General features: G+C 43.2%; 1 protein-coding gene across 1 annotated transcript in view; it reads left to right on the forward strand.

Moving 5' to 3' along the window:
• The first annotated feature begins 399 nt into the window (after positions 1 to 399).
• Positions 400 to 23613, forward strand: part of SEMA3C (semaphorin 3C) — a 122246-nt gene continuing 99032 nt past the window's right edge. The window contains exons 1-2 of the mRNA XM_075274049.1: positions 400 to 607; positions 2746 to 2894. Of these exons, the coding sequence (XP_075130150.1) occupies positions 2792 to 2894 (103 nt within the window). The 5' untranslated portion in view covers positions 400 to 607; positions 2746 to 2791. The remainder of the gene's footprint in view (positions 608 to 2745; positions 2895 to 23613) is intronic.

A 23613-nucleotide genomic window follows, 5' to 3' on the forward strand; every position in this document is an offset into this window, starting at 1 on the left:
GATTGTGACTTCTGTGGACTTATTGTTATTACGGTTGATGTGACCGCCGCCGGCTACTAACTTTGTGGATTACAATAAATTGCTGTTGTCTCCCGACCTCTTGCGTCCGTGTTGATTCAAAAGACCATCCGGAGGAAGACGTATACCTTTGCTCCGTGACAATAACCTGTGTATAGCAGACAGCCCTGTAACGTTTCCTGAAGTGCAGGATCTCAGCCCCAGCAGCAGCTCCTTGTAGGACATTATATTAGGACATTATTCCAGCAGACAAGAGTCAGCCTGCATGTGTTGAGCATCCACCAGAGGGAGGGCAGCAGTGGTCCAGCTCATGGCCTCCTCCCCGGTGTCACACATGATGGGTGTGGCTGACACTCTCCTCAGCAGTGTGCAGCCTTGAGCAGCCAGAGGGCAGCACGTCTCTCTCCCCCGCACTGACTGACAAGGCTCGGCTACTTTCCATGCACTGCGCTCCTCAGCAGACATAGCTGACTGAATAGACACGTCCTGGGAGCCGGGATTACTGCTCACACAGGAGATTTACTAAGAAGTGAGCGCGGACTGCTAATGGGAAGGCTCAGCCCCTGCAATCCATGAGCTCCGGAGTTGGGTAAGTTACTGTACATGTGAGGTAATGACAGCTGGGGAGCAGAACTCCTGTCAGGATAGTCTGGGATCAGACGTGTCTCAGACCGGGCACCTGCCCCGCTGCACTTCTATAGCCCGGGCTAGTGTACACACTGGCACATACTACCTTCATGTAGTGCCCCCATACTGTACACGACCTGCAGCACATTCTGCTCCAATCTGCAGAGCACTGCTGTGTGCTCCATATACAGACAATGAGATGTATATACCAATGGTGGGGTTAGATGTCTGCATCAGGTCTGTGAGATGGATAATATGGCAATGGGTTATCTAGAGAGACTTACAAATGTGGGGTTAAGTTGGCTACACATGTTGCCGTTTTGTTGAAAAGGTGCAGTGTTGAATGGGTTAAATATCCATATAGTTTAGCATAGGGACTGGTGTAGCTGAGTTTCCATCATGCTCTATCGGAGGTGACTGGAGGCAGATTTTTAGGGGTTAATCGTACTGGTTTATTACTGCATGCAATGGGCATCACATTAGTTTCTGGTACAGTCTGACATTATTTAAGGTCTCATTGTCACCCAGTATCTGATAACTCTCATCATCTTGGGTGAATCATAGGTAACAATTGTGTCACTGATATTAGAAATAAGTCTATGGCTCATAGGGTGCAGAGATAAGACTTTGCTTGAGTAAGTTAGCAGGTACAGTAGGTCTGAGCTGAGTGTGGTCTACTTGCATTAAGTACTCTATTTATGCTCCCCAAGCTTCCATGCATACATTTGTCTTGTTGCACATACAGTGTATGCATCACTATGCCCTCCATAAAATAGTGGTGTCATAAGCATCAGCACAGTGATATTTGTGAACCACTTGCACCCTTCACAGTATTTGGCATCAGTGACAACAGTTTCAGAAAATAGTGTGTGAAATGAATGTAGCCAAAGTTTGCTGTAAGTTTGTTATGCGGCTGTACCAGCAGTTGGTGCACTTGTGTGGCAGCTCATAGATGATGTAAGGGATGACTGTTTGCTGCATGTGTCAGGTCTTGTCATTTCTCATGAATCAAATGCATTGTAAAATTTAATTCTTAATATTACTGGTCATTGTAAGTCTGAAAACCATCTGTGTATATTGTATTAAAGTGTATGTACTTGCACATCCATAGACACTACATATGATAGATAACCTAATATAGATCCTACTGATGTCCCTATAAGATATAGATTTAATGGAGTTCCTTTAGCATCAGTGATCATGGGATTGTTCATACTGCATAATTCTGTGCCATTTATTCATTTACATCCCAGGTCATTCTGGGTTTAGGTGTTCAGTGGGTGGTCTTACACAGTGACTGACAGCCTTTCCTTGTTTACATGCAGATTTGTCTGCCAATTACTAATAGCAACTCCCACTGGACTTCTAGGGGTAGAAAGAATAGAGATGTAAAGGAATAATAAAAATGATACAGAATTTTTCCCCACAAAACTATTCATCTCACCATATTAAATGATGACAAGTGAGGATTCTGTCCATACTGAATGGCAATTTCCTTCTGTTCATCTACAGGTGACCTACAATGCAATGTGTACAGAATGGAGCATCCATCCTCCCTTCATCTGTTTACTTTATATTGAGTTACTTTGGGGTTTGCCAGGCTGTAACACCAGGTGAATGTTAATACCGCAGGCTCATAACCTGTTTGAAGAGCGCTGGTGTTTGCTTTGCTTTAGCTTATGTGTCTTATGGATGATGAGACTTTAATGTGTCTGTTCTGTTTGAAGAGAAGTCCACAAGATGTTATCACAGCTGAGAAAATGTGGGAGAAGCTTATGGTGTTTATTCAGCTTATTATTCAGTTCCAGGCAGTAGAAAGCCTGGTCAGGCTACAAGTGGGAAGGGAACTGTATTAGTCCCTGCTTATTAAGGGCTATAGGGATAACACTTGCTTACTCTGAGCTGACATTGTAGAATGTAGGAACAGGGGACATAGCCTTCACATTTCAAGTTTTGGCTGGAGGATATAGTTCTCCTTCCAGCAGGTGGAGTTACTATTCACATGATGATACAACTGTTCTTTTTCCTGTCTTGAAATATCTTAATACATGGCTTAAAGTGAGTGAGTGAGTCTAACGGTTTCATCTTCTTCTCTTACAGGTTACGTGGCCTGGATATATATAGAAGTAAATAACTTTCAACAATCATGGCATCTGTGGCACTTCAGGTTATGATTGGCCTAGCTGTATGCATCAGTTGCAGCATGGGATATTTACAGCCGCAGGCAAGAGTCACTTTGACATTCGATGGTAAGAAATATATCCTTTATCTCCTAGGCTTAATAGCACCATTCAGCATGGTTTATGTACATGTCAGTTTGTGAGCAGAGGCTAATCTATGAAGAATGAGGATAGTAGATATTAAATGTTGAACTATACATTTATATATAAATCACTATGAGGGCAAGAGTGCAGAACGTCATGCCAACACCACAAGCTTAGTCATTGTACTGTCTGAGCCGAATTGATTCTTCTGCTACTGCATGCTGGACTCCGCTCAAGGTTACAACTGGCTGTATAGTTTTCATACTATGAAAGACATATGAGAACCTAGAGCAGACTTGGCAGGATTTCGTCTTATTAAAACTAAGCTTTTTCTTATGAATGATCAAAAATTCCTTATAGAATAAATACATAATGGAAAAGTCTGAAGAACAGTGATGCAGATGTAAAGGAAAATGTAAAATGTATTCTTGTTTGTGTCTGAAAACACCTATGCAAGTTATAAAGACTATTGTACTAATAGGGGTTGTGCACTTTACTAAAATGTGACCCATAGGCTTCAATCTGAGTACAATGCATGCATTCACAATGTTATACTATTTTTTATTTGGTAAACAGCTTGTTACCTATTGCAAGTGTGTATTATTTTAGCTTTTTAAAAAATATATATTTACTGAAGGGTATTGGCAACATTTATGCATTCTGCTACCAACACAATCTGTGACTGATCTATTTCCATCAATGCGGTGTCTCCTGGTATAAATGGATTACACAGCATGTTGTGGGGGTGGTGCATTATAGGGGTTTTCCATCTTCGGATATTACCCATCTTATTGGATTGCATGTGTCCTTGTGCACCTTTTTCTATTTGTGACTTGGCAAACCCACACAAATTACACATGATAGAGTTTATAAGAAAAATGAATCTAAAGGTCTAAAGATATGTTGGCGGAATTGTTTTCATTCCAAGGTTCTTCTAATACAACTCAGTCACTTGACCTTGTGGTTAAGTGTAAAATATATGTGTGCAATTTGTTACCATTTACTGCTGTTCTGTTTATAGATTTTCATGTGAGCCTGGTAAGAAGCTGAAGCCAGTGCAAGGATGACTGCCAAAAAAGGGGAATCATTGTACCTGTTTTTGATCTAGATGCAGCCATACACAGCAGCATAGGTGACTGATATATAGGGTTATATACATGGCTGTCATATAGAACCACATATTTATTAATGCGACGCACAGCAGGATAGATGCTTGCTTTTTCAGGTTGTGTCTGGTACTTATATTATGATTGGTACTTATATTATGATACTGATATTATTCTGGCAATTAGTATGGTTTTCTACTATGTGGCTAAATCGGTTATCTATTTTGTATTATTAAAATCAGTAGAATTGTAAGGATTACTAAAATCCTTACTTTAGTCGGCTGCTAAACATTATTTTCTATAAGGTTTCTTTATAAGTTATTCTGTTATTTAATGTATGTACAAATAATCTTTTCCGCCAGTCAAATACAGTTGATATTGGAAATCCTATATTTTTTCATTCATCCTATTAATACTTCACCAGCTTCAGAGCTGCCATAAATACTTGTTTTCACATTGAGTGTGTTTTGCATGAAAATAAGCCCGATGGCTTCCCTCTGGTGAATGTATTTATGAGCTGTAAAGTCTGCTACCACATAAGGTGAGGTGAGAATAGTAACACTTATTATTATCCTAGGCACTGGATTAATTGTATAATGTCATCTTTGTATGACATACAGCTTTCTTCTTAGAGGACAGTGTTATATTGGGAGCATAAATTGCTCCTCTACAATGAAATAGGTTATAGAAAAAAAGGAAACAAATGTAACAAATTATTCAGGATACATTTACTCAATCAAATTCATGCTGTACTAGTGTTGAATGTAACTCGCTGCTCCAGAAGATATTGCCTTTGTCATGTGTACTTTATCATATGGATAAGAATACCTAGAGAAGATACCAGGCTCTCATAAATATATAGTATTCATTGTTCCCAGACCTATAGTTATAGTTCAGTTTCATAACTGGAAATATCAATGATCCAGGGTTTTTATACTGACTGCCAGATTTGGAGTCGGGAAGGATTTTTTTCCCCTGAAAAACGGAAATTGGCATGAGCCTCATGGGGTTTTTTGCCTTCCCCTGGATCAACACTGTAGGGATTGTAGGGTTATAGGTTGGACTTGATGGACTAATGTCTTTTTCCAACCTCATCTACTATGTAATGCTTTCTTCCATAAACTGTACCAAACCTTAGCATGGATTTTGTTTGGTACTGTACTGCTCAATTCTAGTGAAGTGAACAGGGTCAGGCTGCAATACTAAACCTGCCTTGGATGACCTGTGGACAAATGTGACACTGTTTTTTGATGAGAACAACTGATAGCTTACTGATAGCTTCCTGACTCTAAATATAAACCCCTGGATCAATATCCCTTCCATTAATTCCATTAATTTCAATGGGAAGCACAGCTTTTGCCAGTCCCATTGGTTTGAATGCAGTGGGGGCACACCTGTTTGACCACTGCTTCATTTTGTAAACAAAACATCCCCATTCTTGTGATCTGTGGGTGTTCCATCTGTCAGACTCCTACCAGTCTTCAAATTATCCCCCACTTTTTGGATAGAGAATAAGTTTCTGAGATGGAAAAATCCCTAACATTTTAGTCTGGGTAGCAATACAGAGTAGGGGTCAATGAAATCAAAGGTATGGTTTAGAAAAATGGCATAGGACTGCTCATGCTTCAGTTGACGATTTTCAGCAGATGTTCTGAGGTTTCTATCTGTGTGAATTTGTTATAGGGAGATAGACTGTGAGATTGAGTGATGACCTTGGTACCATTGCACCGGAACACGTGTGACTTTGGTGTATAACGGTGCACATATAATAATATAAAATGTCAAAAATATTAAGATATCAATGGTAAGCCCCATACAGTCATTTACACCTTGGGGCAGGATGTTGCCTACAGTTTCCACGATCCCTCTATTCTGATCTGTTGTGTTCTTACTTATCATTCCTTTCATGCTCATGTGTCTTGCCTATTGATAATGACATTATGCTGCATCACATATTCTTTGTGCATTTATTTGATTTTCCAGGACCAGTTGGTTGGTTTGTAGTACGCAGGGTGTGGTATTGTGGCATTTTTCCTTTTTGTACCTGATTTTTTTTCTCCTCTTCAATCTGTTATATGTTTTTGCTTAATTATTCTGTCTGGTACACAATTTTCAATAAAACAAGTTAAAAAAAACAAACAAAACAAAGATATCAATGGTAAAATATACAGAAAACAAAATAAGGAATAAAAGATAATTCATAAAATAATATATTCACTTCATTCAGTGTTCCAGCTCCATAAATGAAAAGACAAATATCTTGAGTTCTGCAGCGCAAATATTCAAATAGATCTTAAGCTGCAAATTGGATCAAGGTTTTTTTTTTTTTTTAGCTTAGCACTATTCCATTAAAAAATATTGAAAATCTTGGCTATTTCTTTTTCTAATACGTGAAAGGAGAATAAAGGGCTTCTAATGTGAGATTTAGTGTCAGAATGGTGGTTCTTATTATAATTCAATATGACATGGGGATGTAAAGATTTATTTATGAATAGACTTTGAATATTTCTTAAATCATCTCAATCCTTTGAGTTCAGGTTGTATTGGCAGCAGAAATGTGACATTTTTAATAGGAGTCAGCAGCCCCCTGAGTGATATGCATGCTCTATAGCGGCAGTGAACAAGAGATGGGGGAAAGGTCAGCCATATCTGGTACTGCTATTATGCGGAGTAAGTTGGGCATTACTAATTCAAGCAGGAACTGTCTTCCTTTCTTCTTGTTTCCAGGCTTTTTTGTAATCAGAGTTATCTTGGGGTCTATTCACCATTGTCATCTATGCATAAAATTGGTGCTTTAGTTTTCAGGGTTTCAGTTAAAGAAACAGAGCGACATTTTCTTGGTTAATTGCCTGAACTATACGTCTTAAGTGCACATTTAATAGGTCGCTGCGCATTATTCACTTATCCTGCTGTTCTGTAAATTTCTTCACTTAAAAGAAACCTTCACTAAAGAAAATGTCAGTCCCTGCAGTAAGTTCTAATATAAGACAGTATGAGTGATCGCTAACCATTGCTACCACCCTGTGTAGTAAATTACAAGGGAATGGCTGAGAACTGTATGTGTGTATTTGTCTGATATGAGCAAATGTTTTCCAGATGATATCAACATACAAAGTTGCTCTGGATTTGTGCAGAATAAATGAATTTATAGCTGCAATATTACTTGTTTGTATGCAGAGTACACGTTGAGTGAAATGAGGATTCTGCATTTAATGACATTAATTTCTCAGAGTCTTGTTGATCTTTCCCACATAAGAATAATTAAAGGAATTAGCACTTGCATATTTTAACATTGCAAAATTTGATTAAATTCTTCTGAGCACAGGGAGCGTACACTTGACCTGTGGCCTTTCCTAAGCCTGGGTGTGTGAGCAGTATGTGGAATCAGCAAGTGGATGGGTGTCTAAGGCCCACATGCCTCTCAGTAGTATTTACTTTCTATATTAAGTGTGTCATGACTTTGGATGTGTGCCATAACATTGTGAATGTATGCCTGTCTGTGTGGCCGTATCAATGTTATGTCAGCCTCACTTCTTATCAAAACCTATAAAAGGTTGCATCAAAGTTAGAATAGTTAGAGAACCTTTCACCACCTCCAACAAGTCCATCTCTTTATATAAGTTAACAGTTTCTGCTCCACTGATTCCAGCGCAGTTGGATTTTTTTCTCTACCTCCACCATTTCCGAGCAATCAATTCTGTTACTTTTGATGCCTGATATGCTGTCAGGAGGGCGGTGTCAGGCAAGGGGTGTGATTCTGAGCTCTGTCAATGGTTTCCTCCAATTGGAGATTATTAACAGATGTTAAGAACTAGAATTGGTGGAGGCGGAGAAAGGTACTCTTTAAAGTTGGAGGAGTTTTATTAAGAAGCAGAGCATATGAATAGGCCTCGCTTAATGTACATGGATTGCTGGCTATAAATCGTTAAAGGGATCCTATCATACAAACACATTTTTTTATTAGTAACACAAGTCGGAATAGCCTTAAGGGCTATTCTTCTTCTACCTTACGTTGTCTTCTCTGCGATGCCGTTTTGTAGGAATCCCATTTCTTGTCGGTATGCAAATTAGTTCTCTTGCAGTACTGGGGGCAGGCCCCAGCGCTCAAAGAGCACTGGGGGCGTCCCTAATGCTGCCAGAGAATTCTCTCCAGCGCCGCCTCCATCTTCGTCAGCAACGTCCTCTTCATCCTCTTCTTCCGGCGCAGGTTTCAGACTTCTAGGCCTCGGGCAGAGCAGATTGCTCATGCCCACAGGCCACGAGAAAATGTCCGCTTACAATACAAAAGCGCATGCTTTCCCTACGACGTAGGGACTTAATTTCATGGACCAGCGTCTCCCTAACATTGTTTATACCTACAGCGAACCCTGGTCGGAAACGAGCGGAGTTTAGGCTGTTATTTACCTTACTGTTTGATGACTGCCATCACGTACTATTCACGTCTTTTGTTAAGAGTCTGAATAAGGTATTGCTATACCGAAAAACGTTTTACTCTACCTCTCTGGGTGAATAAACAAGTATTCTATTTTGCACAATTCAAGTGTGACTACGGGTCGGGACCCTACGTCCACACACCAGGAATCTCCTACTGTATCCCTCTATATTACTTCTCCAGACATTGTTCCAGTGATGCAAGGTATGCGGTGTCTGAATCACATAGGTTGTATAAGAGCTCTCTCCACCCTTAATCTAGTCCTATGGTTAAACAATGATTTCACGTTATGAATTTTTCTAGTTTACGAGCTGTGTAATTGCCGACTTCCTATGTGGCGTGAATATCAGATATCAGGTTAATGACCTTCAGTTCATGTTCTTCTTTTCCTCTCTTACCCCTACTGTATGTTTCTGTAAAGCTGGCAGTCACTTGTCTCAGTGCAGCTGCTATCACACAACTATGACATTGCTCACACTGCTAAGTTTCTAGAAACATTTGTTGATTGCATAAGAGCTCCCATTGAAACACATTTCTTTGTCCCCTGGGGCCAGTAGCCACAGTATTTTGTTAGATTTCACATTTTGTGGTCAATATTACTCCAAGGGTTTGTGCTTTCTTCTATTTACTTTTTATCTTGCTGCCAATTTCTAGAACTGCTATGCAGCTTGAATGGAATGTCTATTTGTCTATTCACGTGGACTACTACTTAATATTTAACTTTTTCTGGCAGACTGTAGCTATAAAATGCCTACATGTGTTCATAAAAAGTGAACGTTCACCTCACTTTTGAGTTTTGAGACGTCTGGAAAATATAAATACTGTATATAATGTTCCTTTTTTGGTCAAGACTTTTCTTTATCTTCATTTATGCCATATCTATAATACCTATGATGCCAACATATATAACATTGCTATTCAGAATTAAAGAAGGTCTGTCACCAAGTACATAGTACTAAGAGACATAGTTCAAAGACGGGGGTTGTGAGCTGTGTGCAGTGGTCACTACACTCATTTTAATGAGGGGATGTCTAGTATAAAAATGGCATTATATAAATAAATCCTATAATCCATAGACAAGAATTCTCAAGTGATACTAGAGAGAAATGTGCTGCCCAGTGTCAGAAAGCTTGGTCTCAGTCACAGGTCATGGGTCTTGCAACAGGATAATGACCCAAAACGCACAGCTAAAAAAAACAAAACAAGAATGGCTGAGAGGAAAACATTGGACTACTCTGAAGTGGCCTTCTATGAGCCCTGACCTAAATCCTATTGACCATCTTTGGAAGGAGCTGAAACATGCCATCTGGAAAAGGCCCCCTTCAAACCCGAGACAACTGGAGCAGTTTACTCATGAGGAGTGGGCCAATGTACCTGTTGAGAGGTGCAGAAGTCTCATAGACAGTTACAGGAATTGTTTGATTACAGAGATTACCTCAAAAGGTTGTGCAACTAAATATTAAAGGGATCCTATCATTGGATACCCTTTTTTTCTGACTTAGGGTGCATTCACACTGAGTAAACGCTAGCTTATTCTGAACGTAAAACACGTTCAGAATAAGCGGCGTCTAAAGCAGCTCCATTCATTTCTATGGGAGCCGGGATACGAGCGCTCCCCATAGAAATGAATGGGCTGCTTCTTTCACTCCGTGCAGTCCCATTGAAGTGAATGGGGAGTGCCGGCGTGTACGCTCCGGCATGAGCAGAGCTTGCCGTATACGCCGGCACTCCCCATTCACTTCAATGGGACTGCACGGAGTGAAAGAAGCAGCCCATTCATTTCTATGGGGAGCGCTCCTATCCCCGCTCCCATAGAAATGAATGGAGCTGCTTTAGACGCCGCTTATTCTGAACGTGTTTTACGTTCAGAATAAGCTAGCGTTTACTCAGTGTGAATTCACCCTAACACATAGGAATAGCCTTAAGAAAGGCTATTCTTCTCCTACCTTTAGATGTCTTTTCTGCGCAGCCGTTCAGTAGAAATCCCAGTTTTCTTCTGTATGCAAATCTGTATGCATATCTCCCTCACTTCATGCACTAAAAACTGTGTAGACTTGAAATATAATTTACACCAGAAAAAAATTCCAAAATTTGTGACATTACCATATATTTTGTGACAGAAATTGTTGTAAAATGTATGGTAAATTCCTCCCAAAGTTTATTAGAAAGTTTCAGAGCATCAGATGTCATCCACATAACAAGCAGAACTGTGTCAGCCTTCCTCATAGCAGAACATTGAATCTGTCACAATTGAGTACTCATGTTTTGGCCAATAGATAATACAGTATTTTTTTTTCCACTGCACAGTCAACTCATTGTTACCTACCAATTTGGATAAGAACACAAACATGGATATGGTTGCCTCACCCAACTTTAAAATCAGAAAACCACATCTGATGTGCTTCCAAACCACAAACACTTATGTATAGCGATAAGAACTTGTTAATTGCTGTATTATTTAAAGGTCATTCATAGATTTGAATCTAGAAGTGGTCAAAGTACACTGTGAAAGGGGATTTTTTTTTTATTTAAAGAGAACCTTTCAACACCCCTCAACTCCAGTTCTTAGAATCTGTCAATCTGTACGGACTTCAATAGTTAGATGTTTTTTCTCTAGCCCCCCCCCCCTCATTTCCTGAGCAATTGGTGCTGTTAGTTGTGGTGCTTGATATGCTACTTAGGTACTACACTGGCAGGTGGGGAGTGTCAGGAAGGGGGTGATTCAGAGTTTTACTCAAAGGTGAACAGTGTAAGGGTCAGAATCACATCTTTTTTTTGCTCCTACCTGACAGTAGATAGCCAAAACAGCATATCAGGCATCAAAATTAACTGCATTTACTCCTTGGGAATGGTGGGGCCTAGAGAAAATTATCAAACTGTGAATCAAAACTAGAATCAGCAGAAAAGTGCATATTAAATGATAGCACGAGCTAGACTCAGTGGAGGTGGTGAAAGGTCCACTTCAAAATGACATTGTGGTTTAAATAAATTATGTATAAATTAATAACACAGGTCATTGTAAGAAACTCTGCAATATATTGTATCAGAGAAAAATGCTTCTCTCTCTATTTATCAGGCATTTATCAAGCTCTTCCTCCCTTTTCTAAACGAAGTTTCACTCTGAAAATGTTATATCCATCTTAAGATGACTGCATTGATGACTTCATTCAGGTGTCTCTATATATCTATGGAGAGGGGTGAGGATGAGTGAGCAGAGGGAGAAAAAGATAGTAACAGAAAGAAAGGCTTAAGCTGATGTTGGAGCTTAATATGCAATGTAATTTATTCACATCAGTACAGGTCAGTACCTTTCAATATATCCTGTATTGTTTTAGGACTGTTACTAAGTGAGAAACAAATCTATATGGAGCAGATACTCCCATACATAGTGTGCAGTGTATGGCAGATGCTTTGTGGCCACCAGGTCACTACGGATAGAGTCTGATGTGGGGAAAATGCTAAATAATCCAAAATCTAAGTCATGCAATAACTAGAATTAATATTACTCCTAATGTAAATACACATGAAAGTTTACTCTGAAAGGTCAAAAGCAATTACAGGTATGTTTTCATGTATAACACCATTTAATTTTATGACAGCCGTATAGTCATTTTCAGTGAATGTCATTCTCTTTACTTAAAGGAGTAGAGGTCAGCAATATCAGATTGGTTTGTTTCTGACATCCATCAGCCCTATAGATCAGCTGTAGAGATGAGCGAACACTAAAATGTTCGAGGTTCGAAATTCGATTCGAACAGCCGCTCAATGTTCGTGTGTTCGAACGGGTTTCGAACCCCATTATAGTCTATGGGGAACAGATACTCGTTAAGGGGGAAACCCAAATCCGTGTCTGGAGGGTCACCAAGTCCACTATGACACCCCAGGAAATGATGCCAACACCTCTGGAATGACACTGGGACAGCAGGGGAAGCATGTCTGGGGGCATCTAACACACCAAAGACCCTCTATTACCCCAACATCACTGCCTAACAACTACACACTTTACACACTCAATACCACCTCTCTGACAGTAGGAAAACACCTTGAAACATGTGTATTTGGCACTTGCAGTGAGGAGAGCTTGTCACCAGCAGTGAATTTGGCCCTTGTAGTAAGTTGAGGTTGGCACCAACATTTGTTTTGAAAATCAGGGTGGATTGAGCCTCTAACCAGCAGAGTTTGGGCAAATTCATGGTGGAGGGAGCCTCTAAAAACCCCAGTTTGGACCAATTCATGGTGGAGGGAGCCTCTAAAAACCCCAGTTTGGACCAATTCATGGTGGAGGGAGCCTCTAAAAACCCCAGTTTGGACCAATTCATGATGGAGGGAGCCTCTAAACAGCCCAGTTTGGGCAAATTCATGGTGGAGGGAGCCTCTAAAAACCCCCAGTTTGGACCAATTCATGGTGGAGGGAGCCTCTAAAAACCCCAGTTTGGACCAATTCATGGTGGAGGGAGCCTCTAAACAGCCCAGTTTGGGCAAATTCATGGTGGAGGGAGCCTCTAAACAGCCCAGTTTGGGCAAATTCATGGTGGAGGGAGCCTCTAAAACCCCCAGTTTGGACCAATTCATGGTGGAGGGAGCCTCTAAAAACCCCAGTTTGGACCAATTCATGGTGGAGGGAGCCTCTAAAAACCCCAGTTTGGACCAATTCATGATGGAGGGAGCCTCTAAACAGCCCAGTTTGGGCAAATTCATGGTGGAGGGAGCCTCTAAAAACCCCCAGTTTGGACCAATTCATGGTGGAGGGAGCCTCTAAAAACCCCAGTTTGGACCAATTCATAGTGGAGGGAGCCTCTAAAAACCCCAGTTTGGACCAATTCATGGTGGAGGGAGCCTCTAAACAGCTCAGTTTGGGCAAATTCATGGTGGAGGGAGCCTCTAAACAGCCCAGTTTGGGCAAATTCATGGTGGAGGGAGCCTCTAAAAACCCCAGTTTGGACCAATTCATGGTGGAGGGAGCCTCTAAAAACCCCAGTTTGGACCAATTCATGGTGGAGGGAGCCTCTAAACAGCCCAGTTTGGACCAATTCATGGTGGAGGGAGCCTCTAAAAACCCCAGTTTGGACCAATTCATGGTGGAGGGAGCCTCTAAAAACCCCAGTTTGGACCAATTCATGGTGGAGGGAGCCTCTAAAAACCCCAGTTTGGACCAATTCATGGTGGAGGGAGCCTCTAAACAGCCCAGTTTGGGCAAATTCATGGTGGAGGGAGCCTCTAACCAGCCCAGTTTGGACCAATTCATGGTGGAGGGAGCCTCTAAAAACCCCAGTTTGGACCAATTCATGGTGGAGGGAGCCTCTAACCAGCCCAGTTTGGACCAATTCATGGTGGAGGGAGCCTCTAAAACCCCCAGTTTGGACCAATTCATGGTGGAGGGAGCCTCTAAACAGCCCAGTTTGGACCAATTCATGGTGGAGGGAGCCTCTAACCAGCAGAGTTGTGGGAAAACAGGGTGGAGGGAGCCTCTAACCAGCAGAATTGTGGGAAAGCAGGGTGGAGGGAGCCTCTAACCAGCAGAGTTGTGGGAAAGCAGGGTGGAGGGAGCCTCTAACCAGCAGAGTTGGGGGAAATCAGGGTGGAGGGAGCCTAGTATTAGCAGAATTGTGCAACGCTTATGGTGGATGAGTATGAGGATGCGGAGGAATTGGAGAGGTTGAGTACAGACATGGAGTGCTTTACACAGGTGGGCACAAAAATGAAGGCTCTATCCAGTGGTGGTTCATTTTTATCAAAGTGAGCCGGTCGGCACTCTCAGCTGACAGACGGGTGCGCTTGTCAGTGATGATGCCACCGGCTGCACTGAACACCCTCTCAGATAGGACGCTGGCGGTAGGACAGGACAGCACCTCCAAGGCATATAGGGCAAGTTCAAGCCACAGGTCCAACTTCGACACCCAATACGTGTAGGGCGCAGAGGGGTCGGAGAGGACAGGGCTGTGGTCGGAAAGGTATTCCCGCAACATGCGCCTATACTTCTCATGCCTGGTGACACTAGGACCCTCCGTGGCGGCACTTTGGCGAGGGGGTGCCATCAAGGTGTCCCAGACCTTAGACAGTGTGCCCCTCGTTTGTGTGGACCGGTGAGAACTTGGTTGCCTACTGGAGGAACTGCCCTCCCTGCCGCCAACGTCACATGCTGGAAACATCTCCATCATATTCTGCACCAATTGCCTGTGGCAAGCATTGATGCGATTGGCCCTCCCCTCTACCGGAATAAAAGACGAGATGTTGTTTTTATACCGGGGGTCAAGGATAGCAAAGATCCAGTACTGGTTGTCCTCCATGATTTTGACAATACGCTTGTCGGTTGTAAAGCACCCCAACATGAACTCAGCCATGTCTGCCACAGTGTTAGTTGGCATGACTCCTCTGGCCCCACCGGAAAGTTCAATCTCCATTTCCTCCTCATCCTCCATGTCTACCCATCCGCGCTGCAACAATGGGACGATTCGAAGTTGCCCGGAAGCCTCCTGTATCACCATCACATCATCGGACAACTCTTCTTCCTCCTCCTCCTCCATTAAACGCAGTGAAGCGGACAGATGTGTGGACCTACTCTCCAGCTGTGACGGATCGGATGCTATCCCTAACTCCTCTGTGTGATCTGAGTTATCCCTGATGTCAATCAGGGATTCTCTCAGAACACACAAGAGCGGGATTGTAAGGCTCACCATCGCATCCTCAGAGCTCACCCTCCTTGTGGACTCCTCAAAGACCCGTAGGATGTCACAAAGGTCTCTCATCCATGGCCACTCATGGATGTGAAACTGAGGCAGCTGACTTTGTGGCACCCTAGGGTTTTGTAGCTGGTATTCCATCAAAGGTCTCTGCTGCTCAACCACTCTATTCAACATCTGAAACGTTGAGTTCCAGCGTGTGGGGACGTCGCACAAAAGCCGGTGTTGTGGCACATGCAGGCGTTGCTGGAGAGATTTTAAGCTAGCAGCGGCTACTGTCGACTTGCGAAAGTGGGCGCACATGCGCCGCACTTTCACCAGTAGCTCTGGAACATTGGGGTAGCTCTTTAGGAAACGTTGCACCACTAGGTTGAAGACGTGGGCCAGGCATGGAACATGTTGGAGTCCGGCAAGCTCCAGAGCTGCTACCAGGTTCCGGCCGTTATCACAAACGACCATGCCTGGGCCCAGGTGCAGCGGCTCAAACCATATTGCCGTCTCATCGAGGAAGGCATCCCTCACCTCGGAGGCAGTGTGCTGTCTGTCCCCCAAGCTGATCAGCTTCAGCACAGCCTGCTGACGTCTACCAACGCCAGTGCTGCAACGTTTCCAACTCGTAGCTGGGGTCAATCTAACAGCGGAGGAGGAGGCGGTGGTGGAGGAGGAGGCGGTGGCGGAGGAGGAGGCGGTGGCGGAGGAGGAGAAGGCGGTAGAGGAGGAGGAGGAGGGGGGTGTTCTTCTCGTGTCCCTGCCAGGAATGTTAGGCGGGGAGACGAGGTACACCGGGCCAGTTTGGGAAGCAGTCCCAGCCTCAACTACATTCACCCAGTGTGCCGTCAGTGAAATGTAGCGTCCCTGTCCGCATGCACTTGTCCACGCGTCGGTGGTCAAGTGGACCTTTGTGCAAAGCGTGGAACTAAGGGCCCGCCTGATGTTGAGTGACACGTGCTGGTGCAAGGCGGGGACGGCACACCGGGAGAAGTAGTGACGGCTAGGGACGGCATAGCGAGGTGCCGCAGTTGCCATCAGGTCCAGGAAGGCGGGAGTTTCAACAAGCCGGAACACCAACATCTCCTGGGCCAGCAGTTTAGCGATGTTGGCGTTCAAGGCTTGCGCGTGTGGGTGGTTAGCAGTGTATTTCTGCCGCCGCTCCAATGTCTGAGAGATGGTGGGTTGTTGTAAAGAAGCGCCTGATGGTGCCTTTGATGGTGCAGGAGAAGGAGATAAAACAGGAACAGGGAAGGATGAGGGAGAAGTCAACAAAGTGGCGGAGGCAGATGAAGTGGTGTCCTGGCTCGTCCTCTGGAGTGCATCGCCAGCACAGTCAGCAGTGGCAGTGGCAGAGGCAGAGGCAGTGGCAGTGGCAGTGGCGTGAACGGCAGGCGGCCTTTGTCCTGCCGTTGCTGCCTGCCACTGATTCCAGTGCTTGGATTCCAAATGACGGCGCATTGAAGTGGTGGACAGGTTGCTCTTCTCAGAGCCCCTAATCAATTTCGAGAGGCAAATTGTGCAGACAACACTATATCTGTCCTCGGCGCATTCCTTGAAAAAACTCCACACCTTCGAGAAACGTACCCTCGAGGTGGGAGTTTTTCGGGGCTGGGTACGAACTGGAACATCTTGGGAGATTCCGGGTGTGGCCTGGCTTCGCCTAAGCTGCTGACCTCTGCCTCTGCCTCTAGCTACCCTTTTTGGTGCTGCACCTGCCTCAACATCCACACTACTTTCCCCGCTTGACATCCCCCCTGTCCAGGTCGGGTCAGTGTCCTCATCATCCACCACTTCCTCTTCCAACTCCTGTCTCATCTCCTCCTCCCGCACAATGCGCCGGTCAACTGGATGCCCTGACGGCAACTGCGTCACATCATCGTCGATGAGGGTGGGTTGCTGGTCATCCACCACCAAATCGAACGGAGATGGAGGAGACTCTAGTGTTTGAGCATCTGGACACAGATGCTCCTCTGTTAGGTTCGTGGAATCGTGACGTGGAGAGGCAGGTTGAGGGACAATGAAAGGAGCGGAGAACAGCTCTGGGGAGCAGGGACAGTTGGGGTTATTGTTCTGTGAAGCTTGGGAATTTTGGGAGGAAGGAGGACAAGACTGTTGGGTAATAGGAGGAGAGGAGGCAGAGTCTGACTGGCTGCTGGACAATGTGCTGTAAGCGTTCTCTGACAGCCATTGCAAGACCTGTTCCTGGTTCTCGGGCCTACTAAGGTTTGTACCCTGCAGTTTAGTTAATGTGGCAAGCAACCCTGGCACTGTGGAGTGGCGCAATGCTTGCTGCCCCACAGGAGTAGGCACGGGACGCCCTGTGGCTTCACTGCTACCTTGCTCCCCAGAACCATTCCCCCGACCTCGCCCACGGCCTCGTCCACGTCCCTTTCCGGGAGCCTTGCGCATTTTGAATTCCCAGTTAGAAATTGGCACTATATACCAGTAGCAAAAATTGTGGGTGCACTTAACCCCAATATATTCTTTGAATTCCCAGTGAGACAATGGCACTGTATAGCAGTAGCAAAAATTGTGGGTGCACGTAACCCCCATATATTCTTTGAATTCCCAGTCAGACAATGGCACTATCTACCAGTAGCAAAAATTGTGGGTGCACATAACCCCAATATATTCTTTGAATTCCCAGTGAGACAATGGCACTGTATAGCAGTAGCAAAAATTGTGGGTGCACGTAACCCCCATATATTCTTTGAATTCCCAGTCAGACAATGGCACTATATACCAGTAGCAAAAATTGTGGGTGCACGTAACCCCAATATATTCTTTGAATTCCCAGTCAGACAATGGCACTATATACCAGTAGCAAAAATTGTGGGTGCACGTAACCCCAATGTATTCTTTGAATTCCCAGTCAGACAATGGCACTATATACCAGTAGCAAAAATAGTGGGTGTATATAGCCCCAATTCTATTGCTAGGGGACTTGCAGGGTATTTCTGAGGTGAAGGTGGGGGGGCACACCGTTGGAACGGGGATTTGGGGTGTATATATGGGGTATACGGGAATACACTGTCAGTGTGTTCCATTCAGGATCCTGGGAAAGCTAGGTTGCGGCGATTGAGCCCGTCAGTGCCACGTTACACTGACAAGCTTCTCCCTGGAATTGAAGTTATATGTAAGCCCAATATATTCTTTGAATTCCCAGTGAGACAATGGCACTATATGGCAGTAGCAAAAATAGTGGGTGTATATAGCCCCAATTCTATTGCTAGGGGACTTGCAGGGTATTTCTGGGGTGAAGGTGGGGGGGCACACCGTTGGAACGGGTATCGGGGGTATATATCGGGTATACGGGAATACACTGTCAGTGTATTCCATTCAGGATCCGCGGAAAGCTGGGTTGCGGCGATTGAGCCCGTCAGTGCCACGTTACACTGACAAGCTTCTACCTGGAATTTAGCTCTTATAAGAGCTGTTGGTTGTCTTCTCCTTCCTATCCTAGCCTGTCCCTGCCTACCCAGAATCTAACCCCTAGCTAACTGGACGGAAACCTCCGTCCCCGGTGAATTGCAAGCTCAGAATGACGCGAAGCTGGGCGTCGCTGTTCTTTTAAATTAGAGGTCACATGTTTTCGGCAGCCAATGGGTTTTGCCTACTTTTTTCAACGTCACCGGTGTCGTAGTTCCTGTCCCACCTACCCTGCGCTGTTATTGGAGCAAAAAAGGCGCCAGGGAAGGTGGGAGGGGAATCGAGTAATGGCGCACTTTACCACGCGGTGTTCGATTCGATTCGAACATGCCGAACAGCCTAATATCCGATCGAACATGAGTTCGATAGAACACTGTTTGCTCATCTCTAATCAGCTGTTCTCAGCAGATTATACACAAAGAGTGGCCAAAACAGGTTACTGCAGATTAACAACAATTGATTTGAATGAGAGCAAAACTGCAGTGACATGGTTCAGCCCCTTCACAGAGAATGGAGCTGTCTGATTCCTGCTCCTTTCTCTGTCTATCAGCTGATGAAAACACCTATCTTTATGGGTGCTGGGTATTGGGCCCAGTTCAATAGGTTAGGTTGCCAGTTTTATATCCGCCATTATTGTCCTTCCAGCATCAGCAGTGGAGTTCAGATACCAGTTACATTGCATTCTATAAATGGAGAGAGCAGAGGTATTTTTCACTGTATTTGCAGAATATAGCCCATAAGACAGATGGGGCTGAATAAACAGTTGCTTGATATTTGAAATACCTTTAGCTTCTCCCCACTCTTACCAATATTGCTCCCTAAGGGGATAATAGATGTATAGTAGACAGTTGACGATGCGGTTCTCCATTTTTTTATTTATAATCAATAACATATTCTCTCCATATGGAACCCTTATCCAACAGTAGCCCATCAATGACATGATGACAACCCTAAGGAGCTTGGTGTTCAGAAGATTGCTATAACTCCTTCATTCTAGCAGTTACGACTCCCTCATTGATAGCACGCCCACAGTAGCTTTATTGTGAAATGTTTTTATGCTATGTCAAGCTCTTGTGCAGAGTCCATCTAAAATTGCCAAGGAAAAAGTCCCAACAGAAAAAGTCCCACAAGCATCATATTTTTGTTTGGCAATATCATGGAGAAAACAACAGAAACTCGATGGCCCCATTATAGTGATTGGGGTCGCTCAGAATCTATTGTTGTTTGTCATGAGATAGATCTGTGTTACTGTATAGTCAGACTAAAACGACACAGATGTGAACACAGTCTTTAAAAACAGTAAACTGTACCCCATGAGTGTGTAATAATTTTGAAATTATGTGTTATGATTGAAATACTATTTGAGTCCAGAATGCTATTTCATGAATAGCAAGTGAATACAGAAAAAAAACAAACTAGTATACCTAAATGACTAGATAATATTCTGTTCATGTAATGGACATTCGCCAGTTGTCACTATAAATTTATTATGCTGATGTGAGGTTAGTTTTAGTGTGTGTATGTGTAGTGAAAGAAACTAAGGGCATAAGTCCAAGAATCTGTTTACTTTTAACTCTCTTTAAATTTTCATGAAGATTATTTTCACCAGGGATTCTAATGCATTTCGGTTTTTCGTACAGAGCAGAATGTTATATAGTAATACAATGACACACTTTCCTGGAATGTGCATTCTTACAAGAAAGCTTTCTGTGCTTTTCAAGTGCTTTTCACTGTTGATTTGTTGTTTAGTTGTTCGGAATGATTTTAATGTTGTCACTCTCACAAATAATGAAATTTAATGACATCTTTGTAGAGTGTAATTAAAATATATTGCTCATCTGTAAGACAGATGAGCAAAACAACCAGGTCAAGTGTTGCTCCTTTGACACTGACCATAGAGACATCATATTTTATGCATACCAGCTGGCAATCTGGGTGACACTTTGCTTCCAAATTTGGCACCCCAGAGGAATAGAATCCAGACCCTCATTCATTTCCACTAACAGTTAAGTGCTGTCTCACAGATTTCATTGCATTTTTACATAGTTGGCTCTTTTAGAAGTAGAACAGTGATCACAAAGGTTTTTCTGTTTTAAAGTTAGGAAAAATTATTTAGAGCTTCAAATTAGGTGATATTAAGTGCTGATATGCTTGTTGGTGTCACGTTCGTGTCAGAGTCCAGACACAGATTCTAGGCTGCAGATAGCACCACTAAGGAGACAGGGGAAGGAGACTATCCCTGGCACTACGGTGGCTAGCTAGGCCCTGCCTACGGGTGGTGGTCAGCTGTCTCCAAGCTAACCTTGGCCCCGACGACTCCTGGCTCTCTAGCACGAAGACCTGACAGACAGACAGACAGGGCAAGAGCTGCAAGAAAGCTAGGGACTGGGGATTCTAGGGTGGTGACCCCTACAGAAATAAAGGTGCAGCTGCAGACAAACAAACCGGACGGGAGGTGCTGGACAACTGACATGCAGCACAACAGAGTACAAAACAAGAGGAATGAGGAGAGGGACAGTGGAGAGGTGAGGAAAGGGCAAACACGAGACTGGGGAAAAATAAACTGGAACCCACCTCAAACAACCGGATAGTGCCAAGCAAACAGACGTGAAGGGAAGGGCAGAATAGAAGTGTGGAGGGAAAAACCAACTCACACACAAACAACACTCAAACTCCTTTTTAGTCAGTAAGCACAAGCAAATCACTCCTCTTCCTCCTAAAGCCAAGAATTCTAGGTTGGGACCACAAAAACCGGCAACTGGTGGAGCCAGCCCTCTTCCTAATAAAGGCCCCCAGATCCTCCCATAGGATGATGGCGACCCATAACACCTGAGGTTAGACTCGTACAACCTCAAGTGTGTTCAGAAGTCCAGAACACTATGTGCACACTGATGGCTCCATGGCAGGGAACCCAGCAGCCGATCACAGAAGCCCGGATCAAATCCCCGACAGAACAGTACACCAACAAACAATCAGGTCATGACAGTTGAGTCCTTTGCCATTGATAGCTAATCTATCATTTCTTCTAGTACAGTCATAAGTTGTTGCATGGGAGTCTGTAGTTGTAGCCTAAAATGTTGAATTATATATATGTTCATGTATACATTTATGAAATCAATTTAACAACACAACTTGTTAAATCCAGACAAGAATTACATGGGTACTGTCAGAGGAATTTAAAGGAACTTTCCGGGCAAAAAAAGTTATTGAGTTATTTCTGGGTGTCTCTGGGAGCTCCTGGTAGCTCCTGCTTTTGTTTACTGGATTCTGCTTCCTGCTATGTAACATCCTCACTAACCCCTCTCTTATGTCACTCCCTGCTCCCTTCCTCACTCCTCCTTCCATCCCGCTCTCTCTCCCATACACCCTCTCCCTTTCACTCTAGCTATCCAGCCCTTCCCTACCTACTCAGCCCAACCTCCGACCTATATCATATACTTCTTCCTGTGTGGTGGCCCTGCCTCCTCTTGCACTGATTCAGTCTGAGCGAGCTATTCTCCTCCAGCAATGATCCACATCTACTGCGAATGCATGGAGTCACAGTAGAGGGTGAATTAATGGCAGCGGTGTGCACAGTGCTTGGAGAAGAGCGCGCACCTTGCAGAATCATTACAGGTGGAGGAATTGTCTCGCAGGGAAAGAAGCGTGAAGGATAAGTATAATGGAGTGGATGGGGGTGGGGAGTAGTAGTGACTATCTGTTTTCAGAAATGGGGAAACGGATCGTCACCAGATAATCAGAAAACATCCCTGGGGGAGGGGTCACATGATCGCCTGAGGGATATGGGTAACTATACACTTTTGATTAATAATGTTATTAGAAGGTAGGAGGGTGTTTAGATTATTGTAAGGATTTCAAGTTATCCCGGACAACCTCTTTAACAAACTGTATTTATAGGATAGTTAAAAGAAATAATAATAAAATGTAAAAATGTATATTTAGCTACGAGTGTATGCCAGTACTGTTTACATCTGAGGTTTCTCTATATGTGAGTATTGCAGTCGTTGCCCTGTAGATGGCTGTAATAAAAAGTTATTGTGAAACTGGAAGTATTCAGCGGTTTTACATTGCTGGAAGAGGGAAATTATTTTCACAGCCTGTGACGCGTGACAACAAAACCAGCTTTCCACCATAAACAGATAACCAGAACAATAATAAAATCACAGCATTACAAGTACTTTCCCATGGAAAATTGAGCAAATGAGCATATTGTGTATAGAGGGGGTTCCATCAAGCTAAGTATAGAGATAATAGATTGGCTGCAGCAAGGTCTTATGGAAAATAGATTTACTTTTATTTCCTCCAACAAAGGTATAAAAAAGCAGACCATACAGCTTTATGTGTAAGATGCTGTGCTGCAAATATGTTTTACTATTTTAAAATTAGACTATATTTCCATTTTCATTGTATATTGAATTTACTTCCTCACAGAAAAGAAGAAACACATGTAACTGTTTATAGCATACATCTTCAGACTGGAATAAACTGGCAATGTGTACAGAGTAGAGATTGTTTAAAGGTAATCCATGTATTATTATGGTACATTCCAACGGGATATATATAATAAGCTATGCACATTTCAATAAAATATTTTACAATAAATTATTTCTTCTTGTAGTTCCAATTGCAAATGTATCTTTTTGAGCACTTTATGTCTTATGAAGGGAAGTACCAGACTGGTACTGCTGCTCTTCTCTCATACTTGGCGGAAAGAGACTGTGTAATAATAATAATAATAATAATAATAATCCATTTTATTCCCTCTGTGTTTCTGTACCCAGTCATATACATAGGTACTATAATGCACACCTTCACCAACTAATTTGGCTTTTTCTATAGTTACTTATTTTACCTCTAAACTATTTATTTTTGGTTACTCTGAGCAGTGGTTACACTTTATTTGATATCAGATTTTATACATTTTCCATTTGATCTTGCTGATTCATTCTTGCCTTTACCGCTGTTTTTACCCTTTATTATATAGCCCAAGACTGCAAGATCTCTAGAGGTCTTTATGACTTCTACATTGATTTTCGTATGTTCAGCTGTTTTTTCCATTTTGAGTA

Source organism: Leptodactylus fuscus, chromosome 5 (assembly GCF_031893055.1).
Source record: "Leptodactylus fuscus isolate aLepFus1 chromosome 5, aLepFus1.hap2, whole genome shotgun sequence".
Lineage (NCBI taxonomy): Eukaryota > Metazoa > Chordata > Amphibia > Anura > Leptodactylidae > Leptodactylus > Leptodactylus fuscus.